The sequence below is a fragment of the Astyanax mexicanus genome, chromosome 9, assembly GCF_023375975.1.
Source record: "Astyanax mexicanus isolate ESR-SI-001 chromosome 9, AstMex3_surface, whole genome shotgun sequence".
NCBI lineage: Eukaryota > Metazoa > Chordata > Actinopteri > Characiformes > Acestrorhamphidae > Astyanax > Astyanax mexicanus.
The window spans coordinates 6,976,564-7,000,927 of record NC_064416.1 but is presented as its reverse complement, the minus strand read 5'-3'; the positions used below and the strand labels follow the sequence as shown (position 1 = coordinate 7,000,927).

General features: G+C 34.9%; 1 protein-coding gene across 1 annotated transcript in view; it reads right to left on the bottom strand.

Annotated features, from left to right (window-relative positions):
• Positions 1–24,364, bottom strand: part of si (sucrase-isomaltase (alpha-glucosidase)) — a 132,951-nt gene that overhangs the window by 24,658 nt on the left and 83,929 nt on the right. The window contains exons 31-40 of the mRNA XM_049483309.1: positions 24,130–24,255; positions 19,332–19,463; positions 18,067–18,183; positions 15,451–15,513; positions 14,000–14,113; positions 13,034–13,124; positions 10,023–10,161; positions 7,050–7,183; positions 4,292–4,326; positions 3,962–4,078 (exon numbers count right to left, since the gene is read on the bottom strand). Coding sequence (XP_049339266.1) covers positions 3,962–4,078; positions 4,292–4,326; positions 7,050–7,183; positions 10,023–10,161; positions 13,034–13,124; positions 14,000–14,113; positions 15,451–15,513; positions 18,067–18,183; positions 19,332–19,463; positions 24,130–24,255 — 1,068 coding nt within the window. The remainder of the gene's footprint in view (positions 1–3,961; positions 4,079–4,291; positions 4,327–7,049; positions 7,184–10,022; positions 10,162–13,033; positions 13,125–13,999; positions 14,114–15,450; positions 15,514–18,066; positions 18,184–19,331; positions 19,464–24,129; positions 24,256–24,364) is intronic.

The window sequence follows — 24,364 nt, the reverse complement described above, 5'->3', positions numbered from 1 at the left end:
TTATGTAGCTTGCCATCTGCTACCAGAGCCCTGAAAGAGTACAATAGGCCTTGCTCTCTCTGGGTGGGTACAGTAGATGGCGCTCTTTCCTCTTCATACTATGTATTACTATTATTCAGTCTACACTGTAAATTGCTCAAGCTATGTAAATTACCTGATCTATTAACTGATCTATTATGCAATATTCAGTACTTACTAAAACATACTATGGATGTATAGTATGTAATATGTGATTTTCAGTATCTAATATAACTTAACTTGTATGCACTATACAATATTCAGGATCTACTGTGAATTATACGCAACCTACTACTCAATATTCAGTATCAGCTATGAATTATTATAGATACTAATCCCATTCAGTACCAATATAATATTTGGTATCTAATATAAATTACTTTAGTAAATACTATGGATTTTCTAATTTGTATCTAATTTGAATTATGTAGTATGTAATAAAAATATTCAGTACCTACATAAAAAAAAAACATTCAGTTCCTATCTTCCAATAATCAGTAGCTACAAATTATCCAGTATTTAATGTATGAATTATTTAATATTAGCTATGCAAAATTCAGTAGCTACAGTGAATTTTTCAGTACCTATTATCCAATATTCAGTACCTAGTTTGAAATATTTAGCATTCACTGTGAAATATTCAGTATTTATTATGTGAAATCCCGTATGTTATATGAAATATTTGGTATAATTATTAGTATATTATACACAGTAAATTATTCAGAATACACTGTGAGTTATTCAACTACGGATTATTCAGTACCTACTAATAAATATTATTTTTTAATTTTTTTTTTTTTTATTAAAGTTATTAGGAATATTTCAGTAAGAAATTTGTAATATTTAGTATTAACTATGAATTATTTAGTAGACACTATACCAATATAATATTTGGTGTCTAATATAAATTATTTAGTAACTACTATGCATTTGTCATGTTAATGATTTAGTATCTACTTTGCAAAATTCAGCGTCTATTAAGTACTACTCTACTATGCAGCTATGAAATATTCAGTACCCACTACTGATTATTTAAAAGCTAATATGAATATTTCAGTATAATACACCTACCTCACAATATTCGGTATCAGCTATGATTTTTTCAGTATATACTATGCACTATTCAGAAATATTCAGTACCTTTTCCGTAAAATTCTGTATCTAATATGATATATTTAGTATTTACTATGTCATTTTATTATCTGATACACAGTAAATTATTCAGAATCCATTGAAAATTATTCAGTATATATTCAGTATATGTTATAATTAGTGAAAGCACCTCAGAGTGCTCTGCGACTCTCAGTTTTTGTCTCTTTATGTTTGAGGAGCAGTAGTAGTGTACAGTATCTCACTCCCAGCTCTGCTCTGCTGTATCTCAGTGTGTGTGTACTGTAAGGTGAGAAGAGCGATGGATGGCGATGGCGGTGTGTTTTGTGGGTGACCTGGGTCCGGCGCTGTGGCGGTTTTGTACGTCGGCGGGCTGTTTGTGTTTTAATCTCTCTCTCTCTTGTTTAAACATCCATCTGCAAGCCATTATTAAATGATTGGAACTGAGAGGGGGGGCTCGGATCACCTTGAAAATTCAATTATGCCCCCGTATCCCCGTCAGCGACGAAGCTGCGGCATCGCCGGATGAGGAAATTCAGCCCGGCCGCATCGATCCTCGCACTCCGGGCTTTATTGGATTTTTGCGACGTGTTCCAGCACTCACAAAGGTCACTTTTTAAACAAATGCCACAGCAAATACCTGATAACACGGCCGACCGCTGAGCTCTGACATCACTCACTGCCCTGCACCCGAGACCCTTTTGATTAGGCATGACCCCCCCCAACACATACACACACACACACACACACACATAGTGTTGTGTGAACTGCTACTGTATGTGTATGGTGTTTCTAAAGAACTGGCGTCCACAATGTGTGTGAGCATACTGTATATATGGTAAACTGCCTTAACATTGGACATCTAAGCTTTATTTTTCTATTATTTCTCTATTTTTTATGTTCCAAACATGAATTAAAGTCAGTGAAACTCTGTGTAGACAAAGGGGGTGAGGGTTAGGCTTTGGGTTGAGGTTTAAAATTAGGATTAGGAACAGGGCAGGAGTTAGAATTAGTCTTTTTGTCTTAGATCAAGGGACAGGACTTGGGTTTAGATACAGGTTATGGTCAAGGTTAAGGCATTGGGTTGAGGTTTAAGATTAGGATTAGGAACAGGGCAGGAGTTAGAATTAGGCTTTGGGCTCAGATCAATTGACAGGGCTTGGGTTTAGGTACGGGTTATGGTCAAGTTTAAGGCTTTGGGTTGAGGTTTAAGTAAATTAATTATGTTTTTAGGTGAGATACATGGACATGTTAAGATCAAGACCAGAGCGAGGTTTTGGATTGAGGTTTAAGGTTAGATTTTAGAAAAAAAGGTCCAGAATAAGAGTTAAAATTAGGTTTTGAATTGACATTTAATACTAGGGTCAAAATTAAGGCCAGAGTTAGGATCCGTTTTTGGGTTTGAGATTAAAGGTCCGATTTACGCTTAGATGCAGGGTAAGGGTTTGGATTGAATTTTGGATTTAGGTTAATTTAATGTTTAAGATTAGATCCACAAGGTTTGAGTAAATGGATTGGCCTTTTGGTGAGATACAGGTACATGTTCAGGTTAAGACCAGAGTGAGGTTTTGGGTTGAGGTTTAGGGTTAGATTTAGGATTAAGTCCAGGTTTAAGGCTAAGATTATATTTTAGATTGACAGTAAAGGTTAGATATAGGATTAAATCCAGATTGAGGGTTAAGATTAGATTTTGAATTGACATTTTATGTTAGATTTAGGATTAGATACAGGATGAGAGTTAGGATTGGATTTTGGATATAGGTTAATTTAAGGTTTAAGATTAGAGCTAGAAATTAATCTTAGGATGTTAAAATCTGAGTCGGAATTAGGGCCAGGAAGCTGGTTAGGATTAGATTTTGGACTAAAATTGCATATGGTTTAGAATTAGATCCAGAGAAAGGGTTGACGAACAGATTAGATTTAGAAGTACAAACAGCATTACGTTTTGGAATAAAGTTAAGGTTACAATTAGGATTAGGACCTAGAAATAGGAGTAGTTTGTAAGTGAACTAGATATAGGCATTTGGATTGGGTCCAGAGTGACGGTTAAGATTAGGTTTTAGATTGACATTTAAAGTTTAGGATTTGAGGATTTGATTTAGGATTAGGTTCATATTGGGGGTGTATGATTAGATATTGGATTAAGGTTAAATTAAGGTTTAGGATTAAATCCAGAATAAGGGCTGAGATTCGTGTTAGAATTAGTTCGATTAAAGTCGCATATGGTTTAGGACTAGATCCAAAGAGAGGGTTAGAATCTGGGTTAGATTTTAGATTAAGGATGAGGTTAGATTAACTCAACAATAAACCGAATAAATTTCGGCGCTGCACTGTTAAGATAAAAACATGCCAAAGTCAGAGCTCACCTGCTTCTTAAAGGAAATGACAAGTTACACAGTGATTGGTTTATTTCACGTTACGCCCAAAACACACCCATGATTAATTAAGAGAATTACTACATGCCACGCAAGGCACATTTTTTGCACTATCACAATACCAAATACACATGGACACGCCCTAAAACCAGTGTGCTATAGATCACTGAAATAAAACCCTTTAGATTCTGGGTTGGTTCTAAAAATAGATTAAGGATTAGGTTCAGAATGAGAGTTAGAATTAGGTTTCAGGTTTCAGGTTAAGATGAGGTTTTACATAAGAGAACAGGATAATAAACTTGTATCTCTATGTGTACAAGGATGTCATCTATGTATATATATCAGGTACACTGACGTTTCTGCTCAGGCAATATTGCGCATTTGATACTGAGACATTTCTCTATTTATTTATGCAGTAGAGTGATGCAGAGAGAGTATGTGTGCATGCGTGTTCTCACATCGTTGCCCTTGCCGTTGTGATTTCTGGAGTATGGGTAAAAAGCTCCCAGCTGCATCCAGCGCAGACACATCTCGTATTCCGCCGCGTTGAAGAATCCACAAATATCCGCTCCAGTCTGAAAGACGGGGGAGACAAGTGCGCTCAATTACCGAGCTCTGTTACAACACGGCTCGGAGTGCCGGTGGCCTAACTTTAACAAATGAAGCGGCATAGCGCCGCGGAGGCTGCATAACACACTGCCTTCAGCCCCAAACATACGTTTAATAGGAAATAAACAAAGGCTTAAAAATCAATAGCAATATCTGCAGATAGGGGCAAAGGCACTTACATAAGGGATGCCAAACAGACTGAACTCCAGCATGCCTGAGAAAAAAGAGAGAGAGAGAGAGAGAGAGAGAGAGAGAGAGAGAGAGAGAGAGAGAGAGAGAGAGAGAGAGAGAAAAAAAGAAAGCACATATATTCAACAAGGCAGCATTGTCTAGCAGAGTTGAGATGTGTGTTTACTGGAACAAAGCAGCATTCAGCTTCCTGCACTAATGTACAGAAAACATCATTCATCTTTACACCCACACACTATAGCTATACTGACTCTCTATCTCTCTTTCTCTCTCTCTCTCTTTTTCTTACACACACACACACACTTATACACACACTTACACTTATACACACACACACCAACCAATAATAACAGACTTGGAGAGTCGGCCACAGCCAGCATTATTTCCTTTCAGCCAGTGTCCACCTCGCTGCCCATAAGTAGGCCAGTATATTTCACTATATTTCACTACAGATAAACTCCTGGCTGGATTTTATGTCCATCACATCTGTAGCACTTTACTGTGGAGCCTCTGAAGGGACACTGTTTAATATCTGGTGTGCACCATATAGTATCAGATAGATACCATGTATGATGGATGAGGCATTGTGTATTATTGGTTAAACAAAATGAACTAAAACAGTAATTGTAGATTTTAATATAGCAATTTACCTAATAAATAAAATGTTATGTGAGATAGTATCTGGTGCTCACTAAATACTATTTAGTGCACTCTAAATACTATCTAGTGCTCATCTAAAAGTATCTCATAATCTCATAATAGTAGGTGGTGCACAACTTATGATTTTTGTTGCTTACCTGTTTGTAGCCGGTGCCCATTGAAAACTTTCTAGTGCTCACCTAATAATATAGGTGCATAATAAATATTACTTGATACTCACTAAATACTATCTGATACTCACTAAATACTATCTGATACTTACTAAATACTATCTGATACTCACTAAATACTATCTGATACTCACTAAATACTATCTGATACTTACTAAATACTATATGATGTGGTGCTCGCCTAATAGTATCTGGTTCTCACAATATACTATCTGCTCATCACCTAATAGTAAAGGTACAAAATGAATCTGATACTCACTAAGTACTATCCGATGCTCACTAAATACAATCTAGTACTCACTAAATAATATTTGGTGATCTCCTAATATCACTGGGTGCACCTAATAATATTTAGTGCTCACCTTATAATAATTGAACATTTGATCAAGTGAACACTTGATCCACCTCCATATCTTATTGCATTTGATGCAAAATAAAACAGAAACATACACACACTTACACACACACTTACACACACTTATACACACACACTAACCAATAATAACAGACTTGGAGAGTCGGCCACAGCCAGCATTATTGCCTTTCCGCCAGTGTCCACCCCGCTGCCCATAAGTAGGCCAGTATATTTCACTATATTTCACTACAGATAAACTCCTGGCTGGATTTTATGTCCATCACATCTGTAGCACTTTACTGTGGAGCCTCTGAAGGAACACTGTGTAATATCTGGTGTGCACCATATAGTATCAGATAGATACCAGATACGATGGATGGGTTAAACAGTATTAACTAAAATAGTAATTTTCCTAGCCGCTGTACGAATTTATAACAGCCACTGCACACAATAGACAGGAGTTACATTTAGTTTTATCTGGTTAAAAAAAAAGTCATATCGTGTTTCATAATTTTCACTACGTGCAATTTATTTCATTATTAATATTATATGTTTACCACCATCATGTAAAATATGCTTAAAGTGCAATATTTGATCATTTATTTTTTATTACTATTATTTATTTAATTTGTTTCTATTTTATATATTGCTTGTATATTCATGCTACTTCCTTTGCTCTGTCCTCTCTGGGATTAATAAAGGATTATCTAATCGTATTTTATCTGGTCTGATAGTATCTGGTGCTCACTAAATACTCTCCAGTGCTCTCTAAATACTTTATGTTGCTTACCTATTAGTATCTAGTGCTCACTAACTACTTTTCATGGCTTACCTATTAGTAGCTGGTGCTCGATAAATACTATTTAGTGCTCACTAAATACTATCTGGTGCTTGTCTAAAAGTATATCATATTCACCTAATAGTAGCTGTTGCTCACCTAATAATAATAATAATAATAATAATAATAATAATAATAATAATATTTGGTGCTCACAAATAATACCTGGTGATCTTCGAATACTATGTGCTGTCATTAAATACTAGCTAGTGCACCCTCAGCAGTATGTAGTACTCATTTAATAGTATAAGATGCTCAGTAAATACTTTCTGGTGCTCACCTAATAGTATCTGGTGTATATTGTAATTAATACTATATGTAGTGCTCACTAAATTCTATCTGGTGTTCATCAAACAGTATAGGTACGTCATAAATACTGAAAAGTGTCTGTAGATCACCTAATACTATATTGTGCCCATCCAGTAACAATTGGTGCTCACTAAATACTACCTGGCAATCCTCTGATAGTGTCTAGAGCTCACCTAACACTATCCGGTGCTCACCTAATAATATTTGGTACTCACTAACTTCTAACTGGTGCTTTCTCAACAGTATGTGGTGCTCTCTTAAAACTTAAATAAATAAATAAATAAATAACATTATTATTAAAACACTGGTAGTGTTACCACTTGATCCACTTCCATATTTTATTGCATTTGATGGAAAATGAAACTGAAACAAACACACACACACACACACACACACACACACACATATATATGTACCTATGACAGACTTGTAGAGCTGGTCCCAGCTGGCATTGTTGTCTCCCAGCCAGTGTCCAGCCCACTGCCCGCTGGTGGGGTAGGTAGAGCGGGTCACCACGATTCCTCTCTTACCGGTTACATTCAACAGGGCACTGTAGTGTACAGACACACATATACACATTGATTACTAAGTTTAAAGCTGTATTTATTAGATATCAATTTAATTTGTTGCGTAATTATCTTACAGTGCAATCATATGTGATTTCCACACTTCTGATTATGTAGTAATATATGAAGAGTTTGGTTCCAAAACACTATAAATCCATTTTTATCAATTTGAGTAAAAATGTGTTTTCTTTAGCAAGAAAGTGGTAGGCTGAAAACCACTGTTTTCTGTTTCAAACTATCAAATACCATACTAAGGTTAAAATAACACAAAAAAAGATTTTAATATTTAAAATTTTATTTTTTAAAAATAATTAGTTTTTTTTCGCAAAACGCAATAAATCCATGCCATGTTTTTTTTTTTTTTTTTTTCAAAATGTCTTATATATCCTTTGGCATCAATAGAATTTTTTTTTTGACTGAAAATGTGCAAAATACAATAATAAATAACAGTAAATTGTACATTTGGCTCTAACTCATTTTTTTTTTTTTTTTTAAACGGCGATTATCGCGTTTTGGAATCAAACTCTTCATATGTACTAATGAGAATAGATGAGTGCATAGTAAATAAATCATCAGTAGTGTCTAAGGCTACATTTAAACAGCAGGTAAATGTGGCCCAAATCAGATCTTTTACGTCATATGTGACACAGGTAGGTAATTTGTGTGGGAGTGTAAACAGAAAAAAAACTGACATTTTCGATTCTGATTTGGGTCACTTCAATATGTGGTATTGAAATATCTGGTTCAGGGCAATGCACCTCTGTTTGAATGGCCAGAATAAAATTCACGTGATATTTGGACATGGAGTTTCTAATGAATTGGCCAAATGCAGCTTCAGAGCGTGGCTGCGATGTCCAAGAAAAAAAATAAATAAATAAACAAAAACCTGAATGTGGCCAAATAACCTGTTCTTTTCAACAATGCTGAAAAGTGAATTATCATTGATAAGCCTAGCATCAGCCCAAACTTATTCATAGTGAAACTTAACGTGAAGCACTGCTCTGTTGCGCATGTGTGCCACTTACAAAGTGTGCACCATTCATAGAGATGTAAGATATGGGTCACATTATTAAGAATGTGTGAACAGGCCAAATTAAAAATCAGATTTGATCAGAAAATCGGATTTGGGCCATTTTTAACTGCTGTGTGAACGTAGCCTAGTTCACGCTTTACTGACAGAAGTTAACGAAGATCTTAAAGCAGAATTATGTAAAACATAGAATTTCTTTCGGTAACCCTTTATGATACAGCCCGCGTTTTACAGGGTAAGTACTGTGTACTTATAGAGTAAGAACACTAAAACACTTTACTGTACACTACGTAATACAGCCTGTCGCTCCCTGTTGTTTCTGAGTATTTACTTAGTTAATACTGTATACTTAGAGAGTAAGACAAGAAAAAATCAGGTGAGCTGTGGGTTTATTTACCATTAATATAAAACCTTGTGGTTTCTTTGTATTAATGAATATATTTTCTTTAAAATCTCAGCATTCCAGATTGTGTTATTGCAGATATATAAGTATTATTATATTTTAGTCTTGACATTAAAACTATACGTTTTCTTCCTGCTCCACCCTAACTGTTTTTAGCTGCTCCACCCTTGACAGTTTTGAAAGCATAAATCAAATTCTTCTTTTTCAAACTCATAAAATTATTAAAATAATAATAATAATAATAATAATAATAATAATAATAATAATAATAATAATAATAATAATTCCCTGGAGTGTGACTAGAATGAAGCCTTTATAACTGCCATGAACAAAGGGAAAATGATTATATGTTATTTTATATGAAAATTGCACCACAGGTTTAGGGAAATTACAGGTTCTCCTGTGCTTTTACAAACAGTAAAGAAAGAGTAGGACTGTCACGTCTGGTGCTGTTAGCTCCTCTGTCCCTTCCACACCCAGCTCTAACGGAGGTTCTCAGGTCAACAACTACACTACCCAGAATGCACCACCCGCTGACATCACGCACTCACCTGATCACGTGACACCTCACTTGCTTCCTCCAGGAAGTCCCGAATACTGATTACTGGCACTATAAAGGTGCACGCCAAACAGACTACCACGCCGCGTATTGTAGGTTATCCTCTTTACAAAGCGTTACTTTATCTCTTGTCTCAGTTTACTTTGTGTATGACCTTGCTTTTGTTTTCTCGACGCCGATTATTGCCTTTGCCTCTGATACTGGATTGTTTGTGTATGACTTGGACTGTGTTTTCACTACTGCCTCTTGGATTACCTCTGATACTGGATTGCTCGTGTATGAACTCTGGACTGGTTATCGTTTCTGGTATGGTTTTGCCTTCATTGCTCTGTTTACTGGTGATCACCCATTTCTCTGTATCGACTCTGATTACATCTGTTTATTCTTATAATAAACACATTTTGATTTTATCAGTATCTGCACGTGTCTGCCATTCTGTACATACCATGACAAGGACCCCATAAGTATTTTGTATTTACTGATTTATAGAGAACAGTTACACTATAAGTGTTGGGAAAGTACAAGGTAAGTTTAGACTACAAATTTTATTTACAGTACTGCATTTCACAAAGTGCTGGGGACAAAAGAGCAATCAATACATCATTAAATATCAGTACTCTCCACGTTTAAACAACATCCAGACATGTAAATGCCTTTTAAATCTCATGTTCAGCTGTTTCTATCGTTTTTAAAGATGGACAACATGGCAGAAATAATTGCTGACTAATTGACTAATCAACTAATCCAAAAAATAATCATTAGATTAGTCGACTACCAAAATAATCATTAGTTGCAGCTCTGTGAAGTTGGGTGTAAGCTGGAGTCACTCACTCGTAGGTGGGCTTTGTGTGGGACCACCCGTACAGGTTGTGGACGTCGTAGTGTTTGACTGGAGTTCCGTCAGACAGGATCTGTTCACTGTTCATGCAGAGGGTCTTGTGGTTCAGGCCTCGCTCTTTAGACTCCAGCGCTGTATATTAATCACACACAAACACACACACACAAACACACTCATTACGCTCGTGATTGGACGTTCACATTAGAATGACTTAATGCACATTAACTCATTTTTATTTCATTCATTTTTAATCACGAGGGATTGACTCTATGTACTGTTTACTAAAATGTTGAGGACCATTTTTTTTTCAGGAAAAAAAAAGCTATTTATTTCAGTTCAGATGATAAACATAAATCCTACTCTGTTTTGGATCAAAACTACTGCACTAATATCTGGTTTCAGTCTGGTTTCAAACAATCTCTGGAGCATTTTTTTGTTTGTTTGTTTTTTGTGGTGAGAATGTGATCCAGCCTCAATCTGACCAAACTGTCAAATATACTTCTCAGGTTTGAGCTAAAAGGCTGTTCAGTTGCAGTTTAACCTGATTAATTACCCAGATAATTACCACAGCTATAAACAAATGTTGCACTGCAAAAAATGATGAGTAAAATTTACTTTAAAAAAGTTTCACAACTTTCTGCATTTGCTTTTTTAATAAATTTAAATTTCAGATAAATTTAAGTAACTTCAACTCGGTTTCAAGACTTTAATGTTACATAGAGTAAATAAGTGAACTGAACTTCATTAAATCCTTTCTTTAAGTAAACTTTGCTTCATTTCTGCAAACAATATTACCTATTTACAGTTACTTAATTTATACAATATTACTAAAATAATTTATGATACATAATATATTGTCATTCCTGAAATTTAAATATTTTTTGTTAAAACACACATGTGTTGCGATAGTGTAATATGTGTGTTTTTACTAAACATATTAAAATTTCAGGAATTATAATATATTATTTATCATACATTATTGGAGTAATATTGTATAAATGAAGTAATTTTATTTAGGTAATATTGTATGCAGAAATTAAGTAAAGTTTACTAAAAGAAAGGATTGATTCAGTAAAATAAATGAAGTAAAGTTTACTTAAAGAAAGGATTGACTGAAGTTCAGTTCACTTATTTACTCTATGTAACATTTAATTATTGAAACCAAGTTGAAGTTACTTCAATTGATCTCAAATTAAATTTATTTAAAAAAAAAAACTAATGCAGAAAGTTGCAAAACCTTTTTAAAGTAAATTTTACTCATCATTTGTTTCAGTGTGCCTCTGCTGTTACACAACTGATTTGAACCAGAGAACCAATGAAAAAGGACTCTTTTAACATGTAGTATCATCAATTGATCTCATTTCGGATGGAGCATTTTATAGTGGATTTATAGTGGAGCATGAAAAATCCCATAATATCTGAAACTATATAAAACTAACACACAAACACCCTGTTCTATTTATGGGACATCCACAATCAGAACCAAATTAAAAGATAATGCTAATGCTAATGCTAAACACACACACATACACACACTATAGAAACCCAAATTAAAACCCCATAGTACATTCACACACACTATAAATCAGTTATTACACACATATTACACAACATACAGATGTCAGTCCGGAGTGTGTATATCTACACACACACACATAATTAAAAATTGTATAATTTAGTGAAAGAGACAGGAAACATGCAGTAAAAGACGAGCTGATGCTCCTCAACACGAGCTTCTCAAATCCCCTGCTGTTTTCTGTCTCTGGCAACATGTGGAAGCCATGAGGTCTGATGCAAACACTATGAAATTTATATGAAAATTAAGCCATATCAACATTATGCAAAGTGGCTTTTTGGATTGCTCTAGTTTTTATAATGCATTATAAGACTCTATTCACTTTCAGACCATTAGATTAGAAAACCCTTTCTTGTAGTTCTACCTTTTGTATTTCATTAAGTGTATCTAATAAAGTGGCCAGTGAGAAAAAGCACGAGGTTGATGTTATTAATAAAGTGGTCAGTGAGTAGAAACTCAGCTTAATTACTCAGGAATCCCTTCACACATCAACATAATCCATATATGGTTAGAAAGGGCGGAACTTACTCTTTCTAAAATTAGCGATGAAAAACACCTAAAAAAGTGAGATCTCCTTCCTCAACCAATATTATTTACTTCTAGTGCTTCAAACACATTTATATGATGTTTCAAACCAAATAATATCAGTAAATAAAGACTCAAAAGTGTTCACAGAAAAAGGGTGAAACTACCTGCTTTACTCAAACTAAAGCTAGGTATGGTGTGCGCACTACTTTATATAGTTTTTATTTTACTTTCACATTTTTACTAAGTAGTTATTTTGCACTGAACATGTTTATTATTTAAACTAAAAAGTTGACATTTTTGTATATAGTTAGTTTTCTTTGTGTGTCCTGATTAAAATACTGAAAGGCATAGGCTGCTCTGAGTGTCAGGTTTTTAGTATCTACATGTATCCTAGAGGTGTGATTATTGATTATCAAGAAAAATAACTCCGCCTGATGCTGTTTCTCCATGTATTTTATAAAAGTAATAATTAATAAACCATGTAATGAATTCAAATCATCAATATTCTTATGCTTTAAACTCATAAACACTCTAGTCTAACCATTTTTTAAAAGATATTTTAGGTGTGAATATTTTTAAAATCTATGCATTTAAAAATAAGTACAATTTTGCTTGGTAAAATTTTGACCAAAACATGATCAGTTCCAGGAAAATATAACAATTCTGCTTCCTTTTACATTTTAAATGATTATATTTTCGAGCAGCCGTATGTCTTCTGGAGTAAAAGAGATCAAGACATGTGTCTGTCTGATATAATTACTGTGTTATAAGACCTGAAAGAGGAACTGACAAAAACGGACAAAAAACATGCAAAAACAGGCTAGGTTTCAAAGGGTTAACCAGACCAAAAAACAAGAGAATAAGTGAGAACGACTGAAAGAGAAATAGCAGAGAGCTTACGTGGCATGTATGGCGGGTTGTCATAGATGTCCGGGCCCAGGCACTTCTCTCCAACTGTTCCGTGGATGAAGCTGGCTGGTTCATTCATGTCCTGATCGCATGATGGCAGCAGATCAATCAATCAATCAATCAATCAATCAATCAATCAATCAATCAATCAACCTTTATTTAAACTCGGAGTACATTGATAATAATGAAAAATTATAATAATGAAAAAAACTGCTATTTGAATTTCATTTCTGTACTTTAACTCCTTAATGTTCTCACAACAAAAAAAATATTACACATCATATGGATATAATAACTGTATTAATTGTTCGTAAGAATTACATACTAATGTTTTAATGCAATTTAGTACAGATTTAATATTTCTGTCACACAATATAATGCAATATAACATATATCTACAGGTTTAATATATCAAATTAAGCCTGTATAGTATAACCCATTATAAAGCATATACTACATTATAAGTGCTCTAGACTGTCTGTAAATGACAAATGTTTTATAATAATGCAATTACATAGAAAAAGCAATATAAGTACTAAGGCATTATGAAACATGTCTCTATAAAATCAAACACTTATAGTCTACAAAGGATTATTTACTGCATTTTGCTATAAGTACACGGGAGATGTTATAGAAGCTTATGCCAGTCCTTAAAATGTGAAATATATATCGTATAACAAATTAAAATTGCATAAGTTAGGTCTAAATGGTAGACCTTTACCCAATGCTTGAGATGATAATTAAGATGATAAAATCAGTATACACTCTAAAAATACAAAAAAACAAACCAAACAAAAATGCAAAATAATAATAACACATTAATAGCACATTAATTACATGTAATGCTGTAATTTTCACAAGAAAATGCAAGTTAAAGAATAAGAAAGACTTATACTATTGCTTGACATTGTACTGTTTGTTTAAATACATGAAGAGTCACAAAAAATAAGAACTTACGATCCAAAGGCCGTCAAACTTCAACCTTTCGTAGAAGTCTGCGATTTCTGTGTGCCACCATTCGGCTGTAGAGTTCCTGAAGAAATCAGGGAATGCTGCATAGGCTCTGTATATCTGAAAACATATAAACATACACATTAAATCACCAAATGTGTTCATACACTTCATTCATTTATTTACATCCAGGTATACAGCTCTGAAAAAAAAAAAATAATAATAATAGACCACTTTAGTTGCTGAATCAGTTTCTCTGATTTTGCTATTTATAGGTTTATGTTTGCATAAAATGAACATTGTTGTTTTATTCTATAAACTACAGACAACATTTCTCCCAAATTCCAAATAAGAATATTGTCATTTAGAGCATTAATTAGCAGAAGAAAACAAGTTCATATTCATAAAGTTTTAAAAGTTTAGAAATCAATATTTGTTGGAATATCCCTGGTTTTTAACCATAACCATATAGATTTCATGCATCTTGGCATCATGTTCTCCTCCACCAGTCTTATACACTGCTTTTGGATAACTTTATGCCTTTACTCCTGGTGCAGAAATTCAAGCAGTTCAGGTTTGATGGCTTGGTTTGATCCATCTTCGTCTTGATTATATTCCAAAAGTTTTCAATTTGGTGTATTTGGTGGTAAAATGAAAGAAACTCATAACTTTTAAGTGGTCTCTTATTTTTTCCAGAGCTGTATTTATTTAAATATATACATTGAAATTGAAATTAGTTAAGAAAAAGAATTTCTCTGTAGTAAAGCAGTAAAGCTGGAACAAATGCAGTGTTACTGCTGTTACTCTCTACTGCAACATTTACACACTTACAGATAAAACACAGAGAACTCTGTATCTATTAAAAGTGAAAGTTAAAAGTGAAAAGAGAAATTACAGATGAAGCCAAAGAGAAGTGAGTACTGTTTCCTATACCTTCAAAAGACTCTTGGAAACCGTCTCAGCTTCAGCAGAGAAGAGAAGAATAAGAGGTCTGACAGGTGAAGAACTACAGTAATAAAGTAACTGATGAGTAATTGATGTTCTACCAAAGGTTTAGCTTACTTTTAGTTAGCGGTTTTCCCAAAAAAATTGTTAAACTCTAGTATAGTGCATTTTGTTGGTTTTCTTAATTTTAAGTCGAAAAGAAAGTTTTAAAAGTTTGATATAGGCTCTCACACACACACACACACACACTCGTGAATACACACTCGTGAATACACACAGACAGACAGAACTGATTATCACAGCAGTAGGTCAGGCATGATGAGCTAGCCTGATGCTATTGTGTTCTGATTGGACGAATGACCTCCTTCGGCTGTGCAATTACAGCACATTGTACAGACGATTCCAACATCAGACACTTTACAGGAAAACCATATCAGCAGACAACCGCTGTCTCTGATCACTGATTACAGACAGGAAGAAGATCAGATGGACGGACAGCAGCTCATCTTTACCTCAACCTGAGTGTCCCAGTCCAGAGATTCATCCACGGTGACATTAGGAATGTCTGGCCACACCTGCAGACAGAAGATACAGAATAAATCTATTTTTGGCAAAAACTGGACAAAATATCTGTAAATTGAGATATTGATGCTTATATTAAGCAAATTAATCTGCCAACGGGGTAAGCAAATTTTTTTTAGTAAGATTTATTTTAAACAAGCAATCACAACGTCTCAAAATGAGTGAAGTAAGACTAAAATCAAGCAAAGATCACTGATTTTTTTTTGCCTTTTTTGCCTTTAGACACAAGAATTAGATTTCTGACTTTTTTGTTTTTGCTTATTTTCAGTTCAAATGACTTAAAATGAGGTGAAACTAACTCTAAGTTAGACTGATAAGGATAATTATTTAAAATCTAAGCAAAATAATCTAACACTTTTGCACTTTTTTATTTGATTTATTGTTTGTTTTGTTTATAATTGTATCCCCCTGCAATGGAAAATATGTTGGTTTTGGCTGGGTTGGGTAGACCAGTGGTGGCCTATTTAAGGCCTCATTTCCTGATGGTAAAGGGATGGTTGAGGTATGCCATGGTTGGTTAATATACGAACCAACGTTACACATTTGAGGAAAAAGTTGATTCCTTGTGTGAATTTTGCATAATAGATTTTGTTTTGTTTATTTTGTTTCTTTTTTTGGTATTTTTCCATTTTTGTGCACCTTCAAAAATAAAATCACTTGCACTAGATGTGCTACTGCAGTTGCCATAATTTATTTTTCCTACAACCCACAACCTTTTTCGGCACAACTACCCTCACCTACAAGTAAAGTGCTTAGTAAGACGAAAAATCTTATCAGAGAAGAAAATAATATTTATTGCCTTAAAATTAGAAAATTAACTTGCTAAAATGTAGTTTTTTGCAGTGCATGTGAAATTAGACATTAGAAATGAGAATTGTTAATAAAGTTACTCTATTTCTGTAATTTAGTTTGAAATGTGAAACTTATATATTATATAGATGTATTAAACACAGATTGATCTATTTCTAGGTGTTTATTTCTTATATTGTTGATGATTATGGCTTACAGCCAATAAAAACCCAAACATCAGTGTCTCAGAAAATAAATAAAAATGTTATATAAAACAAATTGGTACTTTTGGTAGTGTGGGCAGTGTGCCAAGTCCTGCTGGAAAATGAAATCTGCATCTTCATAAAAGTTGTCAGTAGCAGAGGGAAGCATGAAGTGCTGTAAGAATTTGTGGGAAAACAAAACTGCACTGACTTTAGACTTGATAATAAAACACAGTGGATCAACACCAGCAGATGACATGGCATGATACACGTGATTACTTGATATAAATGTGTATATGAGTATTCAGAAAAGTTATTATTGTGTCAAACTCATGCACTGTAAACCCACAGTTAGTAGTCAACTTATAATAACTGAGTTTAGTCTGTTGGGACAAACTAATTGAGTGTACCCTTTAGTTTCTGATACTCACATCACATCAGTGTGTAGTCATTCTCCCCGGACTACCTTTGGTAAACTTTTAGATCATATATTCTGATTAACTGCCTGCCATCTAAATTCACTTTTTCCAGGCTTTAAATAAGTAAAATGGAATTCACATGAAAGTAAGAAAACAACCCAATATATTTATTTATTTGTAGGTAGAACTGCTGGGCAAATTAATTGGTATAAAACAAATAAGTTTAGTTCATTACCCATTACTTAACTTTTTTAAGGCAACCGGTTTGCTTAGATTATCCTCTTGAGACCCAGTGTCCTCATAGGTGGACATTATATTTCTGTTTCTCTGCACCATGATACTTGAGACTTATTTTCTTTAAACTTTGACCCTTTAGCCTCATATAGAGACACTGTCCATAACATCTAGCGGTCAAATGAAAAATATTACATTCAATTAAATTAAAACAAAATGGTGGGAATCCCAGTCAGAAGTTTCTACAGCCAGTCCAAACAGAAACATGGACAATGTAAAAATTCTTATTCAATTCTGTTTGAAACTAGTTAAATTACTTACTGTAGAAAGCTGAAATTTTGCTTTAGACTAATTGGGTCTTTCTGATCCTAAATGGCAAAGACCATTTTTAAATGGTAAAATAAAAAAACATAATAATAAAGTTTATTTTATATACTTATCAGGTCCTAATCACAGAAATGAAAAAGTCAGACCAAAAGTCTGGGTCCCAGGAGGTTATTTAAGTAAATTCAACTTATTCAGGCTTCCAGAGTGATACAGATAATTTGCTGTTTTATTTATTTCAAACATCCAGTCAAATTCAAGTTCATGTAAAACCTGATTTAAATGACAATGAGATTATACAAAAAAATCTATTACAAATCACACTTCACAAAATGTAACAATTTGTATTTTCTTTGCTTTAGTATAAATAAAACAGCCTAAATGTCAAATATTAGAGCCTTACTATAAATTATTTTGAATTAAACACAACATTTTGGTTGTTTGTATATTGCTAGTGTAAATCTATACATTTCTTGAAAAAAGCAAAAAAAAAGTTACATATTTATTTATATTTGTACTTCTGTTTATAAACTGTGACCATAAATTTAATTAAACAGAAATTAATTGTATACTGTACCTTCCCCCAGACTATACCACCACCCAGATCAGCTGGCCACTCGATGAAGACATTTTTTTCGAGACCACGATCAAAAGCAAGGTACTCTTCAGTCTCGTTGCCTGAGATTGCAGGGTCCTGAGAAGAGTCCACAGTGAACAACATCCATTAACATTTTAGTGACATCTGTCTTTCTTTGAAATGCTTGATTTTCTACACTGCTCTGTTTCCATAAATGACATCAAAAAAGCAATATCTCTTAAATGGGTCTAGTGCCTCTGCTGGCTGGTTGCAGTAAGTAGAATTTAAAAACATGATAGTTAATTTTGGTCAGATTTCTATAAAACAAAGAGGAATATACAGCCTTGGTTTTATTTTTTTATTTAAAAAACATATTTTTTTTTAACTTTTTTTATTTGATTGTAAAATAGTTCGTTTTTTTACTATTTATTTTCAACATATCTATGGACATTTTTCACAAAATCTTCCATGGACTAATGGAATGGACTAATGATTTGATCAGTTTCTTTTCCAAACTATCCAAACTTTTGTAGGAAGCCCAGATTTAACCCTATTTTAGCCCAAATGTAGTATGCGCCAGTACAGATGCGCCACTGACTGCTTAAAACCCTGACAACAGTCAACAGTCAGCTGCCCAATCCTATCTTAGCCATGCGGAACAAAATAACATTGCTGTTCCCTTAAATCCTCTGCTGAGATGCACAAAAGCCCCACACTGTTAAGATACGAACATGCCAAAGTCAGAGCTTCCCTGACTCTTAAAGGAAATGGCAACAGATACACTGAATGTTTTTTTTTATATATTATGCCCCGGAACACACCCATGATTAGTTAAAATATTTAGTTCACACCTTTTGTGTGTTTCAAGCCACGCAAGGTGTAATTTTTGTGCCCTCACGATACCAAAGGCACACATCGACACTCCCTAAATCCAGCTGTGTGATACACAATAGGCCGGTGCGCTATAGATCGCTAAAATAGGGCCCCTGATGTTGTTTGAAACATGACCATCTGTTTACAGCGTATCTCACGCAGCATTCATCTTAATGAAATGAAATAATGTTTATTTTATTTATTTTTCTAATGGCAGGCTCACTAAAGCTCACTCCTCGACCCTCTCTTTCTGTGAGATGTGCACGCCGTCATTAAAAGCAAATTAAAAAGCAATCTCCTCCTCAGCTCCTCTCTGCCAGGAGGACGGGAGCCATGGCCTCGTTTCCTAACCGAAAGAAAAGAATAGGGGTCTGGAAGCAACGCCGGCGTACCAGGATGAAGATGAAGCGCATGCCCTCAGCCCTCATGTCGTCCACCAGTTTGGGCAGGCCTTGGAAGTTTTTGAGATCAAGAGTAAAGTCCAGCTGACGCTCCATGTAGTCGATATCTGCGTACTGCACGTCCTGCAGGGGGTCAAAATGCACAAAACACAATGCATTACTGCAAACTTAAAAATACTATAAAATGATATTGGTTAACCTCTTAAGCTCCAAGCCTATTTTTACCAATTTCCACCTGAAATTACATACTCACATTTGAAGGCCTTTCACTCTATTATTAAATAATTCACAGGCAATTCTATGAATTATTATCACTTAGAAGCCTTTACACAATTCATTTAAGACACTTTAATTATTCAATTGAACATGTAATGGCCAAAATATGGTAAAAACCAGGATTTATTTTAGGCGCTTTTCAGATTTTCTATTTTTATTTTTGGATTTTCAGACACATAAAATGAACTATTTATATGGAAGAAGGGTTTTGGCAGCTCTATATTTTGCTAAAATGTGTTTACAATCATCACATAAGAGGCTAAGAGGTTAACTGACAGAACCATCTTTTTTTTTTTTTTTACAGTTAAATTCATGTCATTTATTTTAACAGTATTTTACTCTAGCATTACTCTAGCACTCTACAATTTTTAATCCTAACATTTTACAGTTTCATCCCTCTACTGTATAATATAATGTACGGCTAGTAACTGTTTTCCACAGTAAAAAACATTGATACACGGTAAAAGTAGTGTATCAGCTAATTGCTAATTATTGACACTAGTTAACTTTAAGAATGTTATGAGCAACAATGAATTGAGACCATAGTTAAGCAATTTGTAATTTTAATTAGCGTTCCTTTATTTTACAATATTTCCATACACGTTTTATACATGGCTGGAAAACTAGACTGCTAATATGATTATTGTAAAAAAAAAAAGGTTTCGCTTATTTAATTCAAGCTCTACCTGCGATCTGCAGCCTCTGGACTCCAATGCCCAGGATGCACCTCACATTGAAACTACACTCACTCATGATCACATGACACATCACATGCCTCGACCAGGAAGTCGGTCACCAGAATACAGAATATTAGGCCTCTTGGCCTATAAAAAGGACTCGTTTTGCATCTGTGCTCTGCTGAGTATTGATGGTTTTTCCTCATATAAAACATTTCTCTTGCCTCTTTTTGTATTTCTAATTTTTGACCTTGCTTTGTTCACTGACTTTAATTTTTTGCCTGCCCTCTGATATTGCCTGCCTGTGTTTGACCGCATGTGTAACTTGCTCTTATGACCTACAACACTGCAATCATGCAGTCAACCACTATATAGTACTGTATCTAGTATCTAACTTTATACCCTAGGGAAGGTAGCACTGGTTTGCAATACTACACACTTATGGTGAGCGAGGGTTGGGGGACATGCCTATTATGAAAATACATGACATCCAATATAGAAGCCAATACATAAGATGGGCTTTTATGTATAATGTACAAAAAAAAGAAAAAGAAAACTTCAGAAATGCGAGTGAGAGTGCTGTATTTACAGGAATGTTCTGTGTTTGATTGAATACAGCCAAGTGGCCAAGTGGTCCAGAGGGCTAAAGTGCTGCCACTATGATCGGGAAATCACTGATTTGAATCGCGGTCATGCAGCTTTCCATCAGCTGCTGGAGCCCTGAGAGAGCACAATTGGCCTTGCTCTCTCTCTCTCTCTCTCTCTCGGTGGGTACAGTACATGGCTCTCACTCTCCTCATCACTCCTAGGGTGATGTCGATCAGCACAAGGCTGCATCTGTGAGCTGATGTATCAAAACCCAAGTTGCTGTACTTTCCTGCGAGTGCGCTGTGATGCTACTGGGCAGTTTCAAAAGAGACGGAGCCTGACTTCACATCTATTGGAGGAGGCATGTGCTAGTCTTTACCTTTCTTGTGTTGTGGCATCACTTGTGATGGGGATAGCAGCTGAATAGGTGAGACTATTGGCCAGATAAATTTAGTTTCTTTTTACAGTATCAATAGCTGGAGGCTAATTACAGACATTCAAGGCCTTTAAATTAGAACAAGGTACACTTATTAATATCTATGGTTGTTATTTGCACCAATTATTTGCCTTTTTTCAGCCTTTTCTTCTATTTATGATGTCCATTCTATGCTGAACTGTTCATTCAGACCTGGATGAAGCACGGTGTCAGTGTTTTATGGATTGTTGACACCTTTACAAGCAGGTGACTCACAGTTATCAGGTGCAATAATGCTGCAGGTTTGAACACTGAGCCTCAGCCAAATGATCGTAAACCCACCCATCCCTCTGCGCTCACTGTTAGTCACTGAGCTGATGAGTTTACATATTAACATTTAACACAGATGTGCTAATGACCCTGAGCTGATTATGAAGGCCTGAACCGCTTGGTCACTTTGAAAATTCTGGACAATCAGCTACAGTGATCAGGGAGACGTGAGCATTCTGTGGATAATGAGCATTATTAATGATAAAATGAATGGTTGATGTGCTAAAGATAGAAAAATTGCAAAATTCTGTATGATATGGTCTACAGAGTGCACAGTTACAAAGAGCTAGTGGAAAAATGGTGTCTAATGCCATGTTTCTTCTAACAAAATCCACTAGTACTTCTATCATTTCTTTAACTAAGCAGGTTCCTACAGTCATATAAAAAAAGTTTGGGCACCCCTATTAATCTTAATCATTTTTAGTTCTAAATATTTGGGTGTTTGCAACAGCCATTTCAGTTTGATATATCTAATAACTGATGGACACAGTAATATTTCAGGATTGAAATGAGGTTTATTGTACCAACAGAAAATGTGCAATATGAATTCAACCAAAATTTGACCGGTGCAAAAGAATGGGCACCCTTATCATTTTATTGATTTGAATACTCCTAACAACTTTTTACTGACTTACTGAAGCACAGAATTGGTTTGGTAACCTCAGTGAGCTTTGAACTTCATAGCCAGGTGTATCCAATCATGAGAAAAGGTATTTAAGGTGGCCAATTGCAAGTTGTTCTCCTATTTGAATCTCCTCTGAAGAGTGGCATCATGGGCTCATCAAAACAACTCTCAAATGATCTAAAAACAAAGATTGCTTTTGCATACCTCAGGCGACTCTGTTTGTGGCGTGCTTGTAGAAATGTCTTCTTTCGCATCACTCTCCCATACAGCTTCTCCTTGTGCAAAGTGCGCTGTATTGTTGACCGATGCACAGTGACACCATCTGCAGCAAGATGATGCTGCAGCTCTTTGGAGGTGGTCTGTGGATTGTCCTTGACTGTTCTCACCATTCTTCTTCTCTGCCTTTCTGATATTTTTCTTGGCCTGCCACTTCTGGGCTTAACAAGAACTGTCCCTGTGGTCTTCCATTTCCTTACTATGTTCCTCACAGTGGAAACTGACAGGTTAAATCTCTGAGACAACTTTTTTGTATCCTTCCCCCGAACAACTATGTTGAACAATCTTTGTTTTTAGATCATTTGAGAGTTGTTTTGATGAGCCCATGATGCCACACTTCAGAGGAGATTCAAATAGGCTGTTGCAAACACCCAAATATTTAGAACTAAAAATAATTAAGATTAATAGGGGTGCCCAAACTTTTTCATATGACTGTATATATGTATATGTATATGTTTAGGTTTCTACTTAATATTAATGCTCACTTTTTTTTGTATTAATTGAAAATAGTCGTAATATTCTGTACAGCAGTGGTTCCTCAATGAGTGTACTTGATTGTTACGCTGGGGAAGCTATAAAGCTATAAAGAAAATACTTAAAATGGCCCCTAGTTACTGTTTCCTGCATTAGCGAAACTGTATTTGGTCCTTAATTAGTGCTTTCTTAATTGTAGCAATAAATAGAAGATTATTTAAAACCCCTTAATCAATATTCTCTATATTTCAACACTACTGTATATAGAGCACCGATATACGGCCCCTAATAACTGTTCCCTAGATTGGAAAAATTATATTGAACAATTTTACTGTACATGGTTCCTAATAACAATGCTCTTTAGTCTTATCTTGGTAGCTACAAACTTGTGGTTTATGGCAGTCCTGATGAGAGCCAGTTTCATCGTAAAGTTGTTGAAGGTCTTCGCAACTTTTTTTTTTAAAGTTACTGATTTTTTTTTTTTTTTGGATTGATTGACTGACGTCACGGTGAGTCCAAACTTTTGACTGGTACTGTATGGACACTATTTATTGTTCTCTATATTAAAGTACGATATGGAACACTATTACATGGCCAATATACTATAGAGCACTATTATTAAATATACTATTGCTATGGTAGAGGGGGCTGTGGAATGCAGAACAAAATGGAAGTTTTTATTTTAATTATACTTTTTTGATTATATGCTCTGTTAAGGAAGTTTTTTTTTTTTTTTTTTCCATCCGTGTCATAATTTACTAGCCAGGGCAGCAATAGTTTATTAGACTGCGAGCCTGATGACATGAGTTTGATCAATTTATTTATTTTTTTTATTTTTTCATTTCTTCTTGGGTTTACCTGCTTTGAGATCAACTGTTCTGCAATTGGGTTCAACAACCCTCTGGGCTGGAGAGCTACTAGTCTGTAGCACGCCTTCCCATTACACTTCATTTTCCAAAAACATATATATATATATATATATATATATATATTGCTTGGAAACACATTATGGCTTGGAAAATATCAGCCCTAGATTATTATGGGTCCACTAAAGTACGTCATTTTAGCAAAATCGATAAAATACCACCCTCCACAGAGAACAGGACAAAAAGTGTATAGCAATCTTACGTAAGGGATTTCGTAAGCTTTCATGTCTCGGTACAGATCTGCAATCTCTGTGTCGTTAGCATAGCCATAGCGACAGAGCTGGAATCCCAGTGACCAGTAAGCTGGGAGAACTGGTCGGCCAATCATCTGTCAGAGAAAAACACACAAGTAGAGCTCAAAAGTAAGTAAAGCAACACAATCTTTTGCAGCGGCCCATTCAGCTGCCCACTGCCTCATCATTACAGGGCTCGCTTTA